This window comes from Pomacea canaliculata, linkage group LG11 (genome assembly GCF_003073045.1).
Source record: "Pomacea canaliculata isolate SZHN2017 linkage group LG11, ASM307304v1, whole genome shotgun sequence".
NCBI classification, from domain to species: Eukaryota; Metazoa; Mollusca; class Gastropoda; order Architaenioglossa; family Ampullariidae; genus Pomacea; species Pomacea canaliculata.
The window spans coordinates 11,945,515-11,957,111 of NC_037600.1; the positions used below are offsets into that span (position 1 = coordinate 11,945,515).

The 11,597-nt window shown below is 36.0% G+C and overlaps 2 protein-coding genes across 15 annotated transcripts in view; both read left to right on the top strand.

The window, feature by feature from the left end:
- The window catches only part of LOC112574947 (FK506-binding protein 5-like), a 41,417-nt gene extending 32,582 nt beyond the window's left edge, over positions 1 to 8,835 (top strand). For 7 of the 14 annotated variants that reach the window (XM_025256369.1, XM_025256361.1, XM_025256368.1 and 4 more), the window contains 8 exons: positions 617 to 700; positions 1,303 to 1,395; positions 1,966 to 2,055; positions 2,580 to 2,669; positions 3,540 to 3,629; positions 5,739 to 6,321; positions 6,980 to 7,130; positions 7,534 to 8,835. In XM_025256369.1, the coding sequence (XP_025112154.1) occupies positions 617 to 700; positions 1,303 to 1,395; positions 1,966 to 2,055; positions 2,580 to 2,669; positions 3,540 to 3,629; positions 5,739 to 6,321; positions 6,980 to 7,130; positions 7,534 to 7,605 (1,253 nt within the window). In that variant the 3' untranslated portion in view covers positions 7,606 to 8,835. The remainder of the gene's footprint in view (positions 1 to 616; positions 701 to 1,302; positions 1,396 to 1,965; positions 2,056 to 2,579; positions 2,670 to 3,539; positions 3,630 to 5,738; positions 6,322 to 6,979; positions 7,131 to 7,533) is intronic. The other 7 variants (XM_025256375.1, XM_025256372.1, XM_025256373.1 and 4 more) reach the window with 5 other exon arrangements.
- A 130-nt stretch (positions 8,836 to 8,965) lies between these two features.
- LOC112574954 (ankyrin repeat domain-containing protein 54-like) lies at positions 8,966 to 11,471 on the top strand. Its single transcript, XM_025256390.1, has 3 exons — positions 8,966 to 10,062; positions 10,310 to 10,408; positions 10,626 to 11,471. The coding sequence occupies exons 1-3, from the start codon at positions 9,891 to 9,893 to the stop codon at positions 10,931 to 10,933; spliced, it is 579 nt and encodes a 192-aa protein (XP_025112175.1). The 5' UTR covers positions 8,966 to 9,890; the 3' UTR covers positions 10,934 to 11,471.
- Positions 11,472 to 11,597: the final 126 nt, after the last annotated feature.

Consider the following 11,597-nt stretch of genomic DNA (forward strand, 5'->3'; position numbering starts at 1 on the left):
TTGCGGCCAGTTATGATCAGTTGTATTAAAATGGAAGATAATAGTGGACGGATTATTATTTTGCGAATGCATTTATAAATAATCTTGAGATTGTGTCTTGTCATGAAAGAACTGCTTTTATACACAGCGTGTTAACTCTGTAAGGATAAGCTTGCAGTTATTGTTGTATATCATTTTAAATATAATTCGGTGTAAAACCTTAATTTAATTTGTGAGACTTTATAAGTAATATTTGTTAAAAAATTGTTTGTTTGGGAAAAAAAATATTGACTTCTTTGCAACTAGTTGAAGAATCGGTGACATCCCTGCATTTCATGTGACTGGAGACAAGGGCAATCATATTTTAAGGAACTGGATGTTGGCTCAGTGGTGAGCATTTGGATATTAGTTCCATTATGGGATATTGATAGTGGTGACGACACCCGAGAGTGGAGCTTGTGAGTAGCCCATGCTACTCAGCCAATACTTATGCTGCTGATCTTTATGTGTGCACTTTCGTTGGTAAATTTTGTGGCCATGTCTTCTGAACGTTTTTGGTGAGAAGGTAGACAAAATGAGAGTTTACTTGAAGTGAAGGATGCTGGTAAATTTTGTTTCTTGTGTCTACTGGTCAAAGAAGTCACAAAACTGGCCACATATCATGTTACTGGAGACAAGGGCAACCCCTACTACTCTCAGGAGTTGGATGTTCACTCAGCTGGTGAGCACTGGAAGAGTCTGTTTTAAAATCAAGAAATGCTTCGATTTTTGTCATTTAATTTTGCTGTGTTTTCGTTGATAATCCTTGCATCATCTGCAGCTAAAGAGCTAATAATAGCCTCTTCAGATTATGTGATTAGAAAGAAGGGTAATCCCTACTATTCTCGTATCTTGGATAATTCAGTGGGTGAGAAAGATTCTTTCAATAGTAATTTTGTTATTTTAATAAGGAGTCCCATTAGTTTGTTTTTAGAGAAGATAGCTAAGTTGTTAGAGGTCTGGCATCTGAACTGAGAGGCACACTGGTTCAATGCCTGTGTAGTGCAGCTCACTTCCCCCAGTCGACCCAGCTGGCAGAATGGGTACTAACTCAAAGAGGTTAGGGAGGGTAAAGGAATGAGGGAGAGGAGATGGGTACTGCCCTCACGCAAGCTGGTTCTGAGAAAGTGAGGTTATAACACTCACTCCTGCAACTATGGAGATAGTCAGGATGAACTTTACCTTACTTTAGTTTGTGTATGTTGGCTTACGAAATGCTGCTATTAATTAGAAGGTTAATCACTTGCCTTTTGACTACAGCTTGTTGATTTTTGATAATTTTAGTGGAAGAACTAATGACATCAGTGACAGATTGTGTGGCTGGAGATAGAGGCAATCCCTACTACAGTCAGAAACTTGACAAACAGAGTTCAGATGGTGAGCAGCATCTGCTCCTAATTTCTTTAACTGAAGCTATTTAAGTCATACAATACAAGATTTTGTTTTTGTCACCAATGGCCACAGGCAGGAGTGTTTCAAGACAAGCTAAGGCGGCTGTGGATTTCTGTCAGATTCTTTCGCTGCCAGTAGTTGCCTTTAAGTGTGCTTGTAGCTGGGGATTCTGTGACCTGTTTTATTGAGTTATTACAGAAGCTGTAGGTATCATTCTGGTTTTGCAGATGCTAACATGCCTGTCTATCATATATGTGTAAAACAGAATAGCTTGATTGTTCAATAAGAGGAATAATCCCAACCAGTTTTATCTGCTAATGTGTCATAATAGGACTAATAATTTTTCATGCCACAAAAAAAAGAATCCGTTGAAAGAAATTATCCAGTCATTTTCTTGGTTAAAAAGGGCAAGAATTTGTAGATTATATCACACAGGCTTGGTTTTATTTTAAACTATGTTTTGTTTGGCTTCACATGGTGACATTTTTATCGACACAACACATTTTTTTCAAAAGTAGATATATGTAGAGTATTTACTTATTTCTTACAACTTAGTTGAAGAATCACTGACAGCCACAACTTGCCTTGTGACTGGAGACAAAGGCAATCCATACTACTCTAAGGAACTGGATGCTGACATAGTAGGTGAGTTGGGGAAACACTCAAAACACAACTTGAGCATGGGGGTCAGTTGTGTTGCCATTACTTTTTCCCAGTATTTGTTAAACTAACACAATAGTTTTGGAGGAACATTTTTTTTATAAGTTTTTTAATTTCTTGTTAGTGTCAACAAAAGGTTGGAGGGATGTCATATGCAGAGAAGAAACATCATGTTTAAAAGGAGATCTGAACCCAAAACACCTAGCCATCATATTGGAAAAAGAGTTAGAGATGTGAACTATTAAAGTCCTTACATAAGCTGACGTGCCATTTTGTAGTACTATATGTGATGGAAAAGTTAATGAGAGCTACAGTCATCTGCAGACTCAGCAGAACTTGGGCTCTGCTACTTTAACATGGCATGGGTGATGTATGACCAAAATTCTTTCTGCCAAAGTGCAGCTAATATTTATTTTGTATCTTGTTTCAAATACTTGATGAGAACAAAGTATGTTAACATTTTTGTAGCACTTATCAGTTGATAGTTTGGTAATTTTTTAACTTTCTAGTTGAGAAGCTACTGACATCAGTCACAGATCATGTCACTGGGGATAGAGGCAATCCCTACCACTCTCAGAAACTTGACGGAAGTTCAGGCGGTGAGCAACGCGAGTAATTTTTCTAGTGGAGATACATAAGTTTCTTCTGGAGGCTTTATATATTATTAATAATTCTTTATTTTTTTTTTTTTTTTAAGTCGACCTGGTTATAGAACAGGGAGTAGAGGCAGAAAATGTGCAAAAGGTCTCCTGATTTTGTTAGCCATCAAAGTTTAGGCAGCTGCACTCTTAGCAGTAAAGTTTATAGCCGTGTGTTAGAATATAGTCTATGGCAACTTTCCCTTGCAACTTGAATTTCTGTAAGTTCTACATACCCCAAGAAAAGTAGTTTTCTGATGCTGTGCACAATACAAGGGTAAAACTCACTAGATGCATGTGATGCCTTAGATTTAGAATTCTAGATAACTCTTTTTCTTACTATTACTCCTAATAAAACTCCTTAGTGAAGCTGACTTTAAATTACTTCATGAGAAATGGTCAATCATCTGTCATACTTGACTGTCTATTTTATGGGAAGTTATAGAAAAAGTGTTATAGTTTTCACCAAGGTGTTTTTCCTTTCGTAGGCTTTGGCAATTAATTTTTGGTGCATATTTTATTGGCTGTTCTGTAAAGACACTTAATTGCTATCTTTAAGTGTCTGACATGGCAGATAATTTAGTGCTTACTGATTACAGGTCCAGAATTTACTGTAATGTCCTAGACTTGATGATTACTCCCATCTGGTACTCGTTTTTAGGCATGATAGGGAAACTTCAGACATGCAGGACATTCATTTCTTTTTCTCCTGAATTCTTGCTGTTTGTGTTCTTTCTTTAATATTGGTTAATTGTGTGACAATTTTTGTTGATGGGTAATGAGGGTAGAAGAAACTGTTGAGATTAAAGTAAAACCATATTACTCGGCCAGTTGAAGAACTAATGAAGGCTGCATCAGCTGACTTCACAGGCGAGAAGGGAAACCCCTATCACTCTTGTTTCCTGGATGCAATTTCAGATGGTAAGCACAAGAGTTTTCTGTGTATCAAAATCACGGCTTCTCCTTAACAATCAACTAATGCAGTGAAAACTTTATTTTGCCTACTCCTACATCCAGGATGTATTCCTGACCATGATTACCTCATTTAAACTGGCTTGTACAGTAGAAGAGTAGATGCATGGTATGGTTGTATAATGGTATGGTATTGAAAACTCTGAACAGGAACTAATTTCTTTTCTAGTTCAGGCACACTGATCATCCTAGCAAGTCACTTTTTGCCATATTAAAATCTCTGCAGAGGAACTACTTTTCTGTTTAGTTCAAGGCAATGATCTCCTGCATAAATCACTACTCTGTAGTATTATCTGTGCTAACATGCTTGAAAATAGCATTGCTTGCCTTTCGCAGGATATTTTCCTGTAGTATCATACTACACACTACATCAACTTCAACTGTTTATCACTAATTCTGATATTTAATGGTTCTTTTAATACCTGATGAGTTATAAGGAGTAACAGATGTACCTACAAGAAATGGAGCCTTGATGATACCTTCAGGGTGCCTGCCTGTTATATTGAACTTGAAAAAGGCCAATACAGTTTTGTTTTTTTCTCTTCTTGCATTCATTTAGGGTTAGACTAACCCTAACCCTGAGTACCTTGATTCCTAAGATAAATTTGCTTAGATTTTAAGATTTATCTTAGTGGTTCTACAGTGTAGGGGATGATTTTGCTACACTAGCTTCCAATACTTTTAAGAAGTTGATAATGTCTCATGAAATATCACTGACTATTTATGTTTTTTGAGTGTTATTTGTTTTAATATTATTGTGGAACCTGTATTTTGCCATCTGTAGACCTAGAGTTACTCTAATCATTAACTGATGATACAGAACATGTGTGCTGTTCATGGGCGATTGCAGCTAAGCAAATTGAAATCTGTGAAGAGAAGGTATATCCTTAGCTGAAGTCTCAAAACGAAAAAAACAAAATAGAGTACACTCAGAGCAATAGCTTTTGAAGTAAAACAAAAAGAAAGTATTCAGCTATGCTAACACAAGCAGGCATTTAAAATGTTTTTTTTTTAAATGTTCAATGCCATTTGTGCTAAGTAGAACAGTGAAACCTCAGGTAGCACAATAATGATATCTTAATGAAAAAATTGTGCTTATGTTTGGAAGTGACCAAGCTGGCATTCCTTTGTCAAGGTTAAATGTTTGTTGTTAGAAAGAAAATGACGGAGAAGGAGCACAAGAAGCAACAGTTTTGCCAGCATATGTAAGAGCTGATAAAAATAATTTGAAAGAAATTCTGTTTTAGCAGCAGGTTAAAATCTAAAAATTATTCACTTCTCTGACAGAGCATCAGTGTGTTACATATTTTCTGAAGGATTTAAAGGATTTAAATAGAACTTGAAGTAAAAACGACAGTTCCTTAAGACTGTATCTCGCACGTCTCTGTATCAACATGATTAAATGCTCACTACAGTTCATGTTTGCAATGCTTTGTTTCAAGACTGTGATAGGGATGCTGCTGTAGTTTGCTTTGGAGTAGTCACTTCTGCCAAAATGATTTATCATAGTCATGCACTACTCTTTTTTATTAACATGAATATCAGTATAAGAAATATAAGAAACTGTCTTGCTCTGCTTCTTTTTGTTCTTTTATCTTCTAGTCTTGTAATTAGGAAATGCAAATATGGCATACAAATGTATTTGTGTCTGTCATTAATTAAAAGAAAACCTATTCCAGGACAGAAAGAGTTTTCATAATCCAAGAAATTGATCAAAAGAAACTTGTATACAATGTTGTTCAACTTTATATTTCCATCAGTTTATGTTTTGTGGTCTTAATTACTACCTTTTGTTTTACCTGTGTCGTTCATAGTTTTTGAAACGTGTCTACACATGTGGGACTTTGTTGCTGAAATTTAATTATCACATCCATAGGAGAAGACAGCTCTGTCGTCTCAGTGCAATAAAATACTTCTAACTTTAAGTTACTAGAAACAGTTTGCTTGAGCATCCCGTGTTTGGCACAGGCCTGGAAAACAGACAAGTGCTGGCAACTCTTAAGGAATGCTGCAGACTGTAGCCTTAAGCTCACTGTTTAGTTGTTATTTATGTTTCAGATGCTGATAACAGCCCAGAATCCCCCGAGGGCAGCTTCCAAAGCGTAAACAGCAATCTTGACATATTAGGAGATTCAGGAGAGGCAAACATTGCCAAAACAGAAGGCCAGGATGCACAAAAGCAGACTCTTCCAGGTGATAGTGAAGAAGAAACAAAGGAGGAGAAAAACAAGGAGGAAGAGAACCCTCATCTGCAGACTTTGACTCAGAAAAAACCAGAGGAAAACCAGACCTTTCAGGCTGAGCCTGATGCACCTGCAGAGCAGGAGCCAACCACTATGACAGATGATGATGATGATGATATTCTGAAAGAAGTTCTAGAGCCGTCGTCTGCAAAAGATCCTACTCCAGTGACACCACAGTCCAAAGAGGTGGAGAAGGATCCACTGTCAGCAGATATTGAAACTCTAGAATCAGCCATGGAAACTGTGCATCAACAACCAAAAGAAACAACAGTGAAGCCAAGAGCTAGCTCCAGCGCATCATCAGAAGACAACAGGGAGAGGACAGGATCAGCATCCGTCCTCCCTGCACTGGTTTCAAGAGAACCACCACCCTTGTTTGATGACGATGATGATGACAGGTAACTATTGATAAACGTCTCCAGGCACAACACAGTTTTCAAGAGCTTATGTCATGCAAGGCTTGTAAATTATATAAGGTAACATTAGATTCAAAGGGTAATTTTTGGTGAAACATAACTGTGTCAGTCATACTTAAACACATTGGTGCAGCCACACTGCTCAAGAATTACTGAAATATGTTTGAGAAAACCAGGTAGAAATTGATTTGTGATTTTCAAAATTAAAAAAAAAAAAATTTGAAGCATACATTGCACAAATAATACTAAACACTCTTACATTGAGAAATTCTGAAACCAATTTGCCTCTGCAGTAACGCTTAAAGCATTTGAGATAATTTGATAAGTGGTTTATAAATAATTTACAATATTCTTAAAATTTAAGAGTGAAAAAAATTTTTTGATGCTTTTATCGAATCTTTTTTAAAGTTCTTAAGATTGAATAAACTGTCCCAGATTAGATTTCAGTGTATTAAAATAAGAATGTTCTTGCAACACTTTTTATTTAAACTGAAGGTCTGCTTTCATTTTTCAAATTTGTTTGAAAGAATAATATATTCTCAGATATTCAGTTTTATTTGAGAGTAAATGAATCACTGATTTTGACTTTTACTTTGTTACATACAGAACAAAACATCACTGAATAGTTCCTATGTTTCAGCCCCTTATTTGGAGCCGACAGTACCGTGGCTGACACATTTGGCTCACCTTTCCAACCCACGAACAATGGGGACGCCAGTAAGAAAGCTCCAGAGAAAAAACCAATAACAACATCGAAACTGCCCAGCAAAGCTGATCTGAGCATGGATGATGTGAGCTCACTCTTGAAATCCGTCTCCTAAATACACTTACTAAATATGGTTACTAAATATACTTACAAAATATGCTTATTTTAATTTTCAAAATAATTGTCTTTTTTTTTTCAATGTTATTATTTTCAAGTGATGGACAAACACCTCATTAGAATATGATCAATCCTGTCTTATTAGCTGCAGCCTTAAGTGATGTCATTAGCTAAACTGGCAGCACTATAGCAAAGGTTAACCCAACTCAAAATTATTTTAAAATGAGTGAGTTCATGTGATTAAAAAGATATGAACAGCGAAAATCTTAGGAAAAAATGTCCCCATTGTGCATGTACTCAATTAGACAAATATCAAAGGACAACCTCCACATAAAGTCATTTTAGTTTATTTTTACTATTTTCTTTTTCAGGACACAAAGCCCAAACCACCACCACCATTATTTGGTGATGACGATGATGACGACCTGGACTGGCTAAGCTAGTGCTCTACATTTTACTCTGGCATTAAATTTCCAATATGTTGGTATTTATTATTCTGCTTTAGAATTGACAATTACTCAGCTTGTAGACACTAATTCTAACAAAAAGGTTAGCTGAGTTTAGTTTTATTGTTTAACAATATTATAAGTATCTATTTAAATACTAGTGCAAGTTTTTACAGAGATTAACTTCTGCCCAAAAACAATTCCAATTTGATTTTTGTTTTGCTATTTAAGCCGTGTATTTGTTATATAAGTCTTCTTTAAGCAGCAGTTTAAGTTTGTCTGTACAATTTGTATACATTCAAATAAATTATTTAGCCTTTCATAAATTAGTTCATGAGTGATTATGTGCTGTAGAAGACAATTTTTCTTGCATTCATTTGAAGCAAATTAACACAACTGACTTATACAGCAGATATAAAAATGGTGCTTTGTACAAAGTTTCTCCAATAAACTTTATTGTTTACATAAATATTTGTGCTTTGTACTCACAAAGAGTAGGTTTTTAATGTAGTAACAGATGCCTTGTTTTATATTTCATACCGTAAGTCGACATTATTCTGAATGTAAAGACATCCAAGCATTTTCACCTGTTGCATTCCGTATGATATAATCTCTTATATTGTAGATTATGGGGGAACAGAAATTTGTTGCATTTGCACCCATTGTGTTTCTCTTTATGTAAGTGCAATGTTTACTGCCTGCTGTGGATAATATGTTTATGGATAACTTTTGTATTCGTTAACACAGAGGCATTTGATATGATTGATACCACTGACTTGAGTGTATAACACTGTGTATTGTGGATGATAAAAATGGGATAGAATGTTTATGATTGGTCAAGCTAAATATTGTATTGCTGTAATTGGTCAGTACAAGTCTGGCTTTCTGCACTGTGATTGAGGAATTGAGGAATCAATGCAAATATTGTCACTTTGATGATCTCTGAGGTCATGGAAAATAGAAAACCACAGACATACTTAAAAGGACATTAACAGCATGAATATATTGCGACTGGACTTTTGTGAATGTGAACTGAACTTTGTGCAAATTTCATCTAAACTCACCTGTGACACGTTGACTAGCACAATACCCATAATTCTGCTGTAATAATAATCACACAAATCATATAATTGTATTTTTCTATTTGCATTTGATCCCTGGAATATTATTGAACTGTGATGTGTACATCGATTATTGATGAATTATTAATAAAAAAAAATAACTCCAGCATTTAGAGAGGCGTATTGCACTGTAGACATGTATAGTAGATGAAAAGCCAGCAAAAGTGGGAGAAAACGGGGAAGGGGGATTATCTTGATGATTTCAGTCTCTTGGCGATGATAGTTGTGGTGGTGGTGGGGGGTGGGGGTGTATGTGTTTAGGTTGTATTCCTGAAACAGATAAATTGTCCCAAGTAAATCGAGGGCAAGCATTTCATTTCCATAGTTATAAAACGGCATCCAGACTCCGCAGATAGTGCTTTACCTTCTGGGACTGTAGTTATAAAGCAGTGACACAGATACTCTGTTTGCAAAGTAACATAATACAATATAAACAGGGCATCACGAGACAGTTTTTTCCTTAATAACTTGATCTCTCTTAATGAATATGGCCCCAGGGCTACTATAATTTTAGTAATAATGATGGGCAAAGGGGATTGTGGTGATATTGAAGTTTGTTGTGGTTTTGAGCAGGGGTGGGGGTGGTTTGGTGGATGCAGATGATGGTGTGCGTGAGATTATGTAACACATTAATTCAAATGTGCGCCGTCATAAATATACATTTGTGAAGTTGACCTTTTCTTCTACAGAAGTTGTTGCGGTTTTGTCGCAAAAGACGAACGTTTTGTTATCTTACATGATCAATTCCAATTATAAAAGACTGACTTTTGCCATCAATTGTGTCAGTTGTAAAAATAACTTGGGACGCATTTCACCTACTCCCCGATTTGAACAGAGGAGCAAACTTCAAATAATTACTCACAAATTCTAAGCACCCAGGGTTAACGTTGAAGTTCTGAAAAAACTTGCTTGTGGTTATATAAGAGCGTGTGTGTGTTGGGTAGGGGGTGGGGGACCCAAATAACGAGGAATGGTGGCGGCCCCAGAGTGTGCTTCCCTCCCCTTCCGGAGCTCGTCTTTGAAAGAAGTTAACAATAGTTCCTTGTCATTAAACAGGTGCTTGACAACGTACGTGGTTCTTAGGCTAATTTGTCACTGAATTATTGCTTCTATGTGAATAGATTTGTTATAGCACAAGAGCAGTAGAGAGATGCGAAATAAATGGGCACCTTTTCACTTTCACCTAGTTTCGTTGGGCTAGAAACGGAAAGGCGCCTAGTAAGTGCGGCTTCAGTAGGCGATGTATCGACAGTTAGAAAGCTTTTGAGGAAAAAAGTCAATCCAGACGTCAGGGATGAATTTGGCTACACTGCTATCAGCAAAGCAAGCGCAGGTGAAATCTCAGCCTCACCTAACATTCTTCAGTTCGTAGTAGTTACTGTATTTCAGGAAACTTAAAAGGTGCAACTTGTACGTGATATTTTGTACCATCTTTGATGAAATGTTAACTTTCAAAGTCAATTTACACTCACATTATCAACCAAACTTTATGTAGCGAGGTTTTGAAATTTAGTGACATAAATTGTTTTTCAAGTTTGCGTGCAAGCTTTTTTTAACTTTATGAAAAATACATTTTCTAGGGGGTCATACAGAGGTGGTCAGGATGCTTCTTGATGCAGGAGCAAATCTTAACCTAACGGTGGCGGCAATGGTCACCCCCTTACACTCAGCAGCGGCAGGTTAATTCTGATTTTCAATAAAACTATGAATGTACAGTGCCACAATTATTTATTCATTTCCGTTCTGAAATTTTTTGTATTTTACTTTACAATTACTTTTGCAACAGTTACTTATACTCCATAATGTTGTATTTTATGTTTATTCTTGTTTAAACAGTTTTATTACATGTAATCAGTAATGTCTAAATACTGTTTAATACTGACTTTACTATCATAGGCAACCACCTGGAGGTAGCCAAGCACCTTGTCTTGGGTGGAGCCACCCTGGAGTCAGTTAATATGGCTGGAGTAATACCTATTCATCTGTCAAGATATGACAGTCCCACTTGGAAGGTGCTTAAAAATGCTGCAGATGGTAACATGCCAGAAATAGAGGAAGTTAGGGAAGTTCCAGAAATCCCAGACTATGCAATTGCTGCAGGTGCAGGAAAGACAAAGAAAAAGAAATCAGGTAAAAAAGGCAAGAAGGGGGCAAAGAAAGGAAAGAAGAAAGGAACAAAAAAGGGAAAAAAGAAGAAGAAATAATTGCCAACATGATCTCAAGTGATACAAAATTGCACATCATTTTTGGTTTGTTGTATAAGACACGTAATTGTTATTTTACATCTTCATATGTTGATCCAGTGGCCAAGTATAGTAATTGTCTATTGACACTCTTTATCCATATAATCCCTTTCTAAGCAAAGTTTCTAATTCTATTTGAATAAAAGTCAAGTAAAAACAGTGCCTGCATAGCTCAAAACGTCGATCATTTAAATAATAAAAATGCTGCAATAATAATACATTATTTGTGTGAAACTTATTGTTAGCTGAAACACTGTAATTTTTTTACAGGCTGAACAGCAATATGTTTTAACATTTTCAGATTTATTCTCTGAAATTTTATGAACTAAGTCATTGAAATTTATTATTTCATCACTACTGCCATCTCTCTCTCTAACCACATAATTTGTCAACATCTGGTATGCCCTCTTCCTTTAGTGATATTAAATGTTCATCATTACAATTATAGTTTATAAGTTTGTTTCAATAAACATTTCCAACAAAAAGTTTGACTATCTGTGACTGAACTAAATCACTGAACTATTGATCTCCATAGTTATACCGACCCAGTGGAATATACAACCATGCAACCACCATACAATCAGTCCAGGCAGAGCTTAAAATTGCACTACAATTCATATGATCA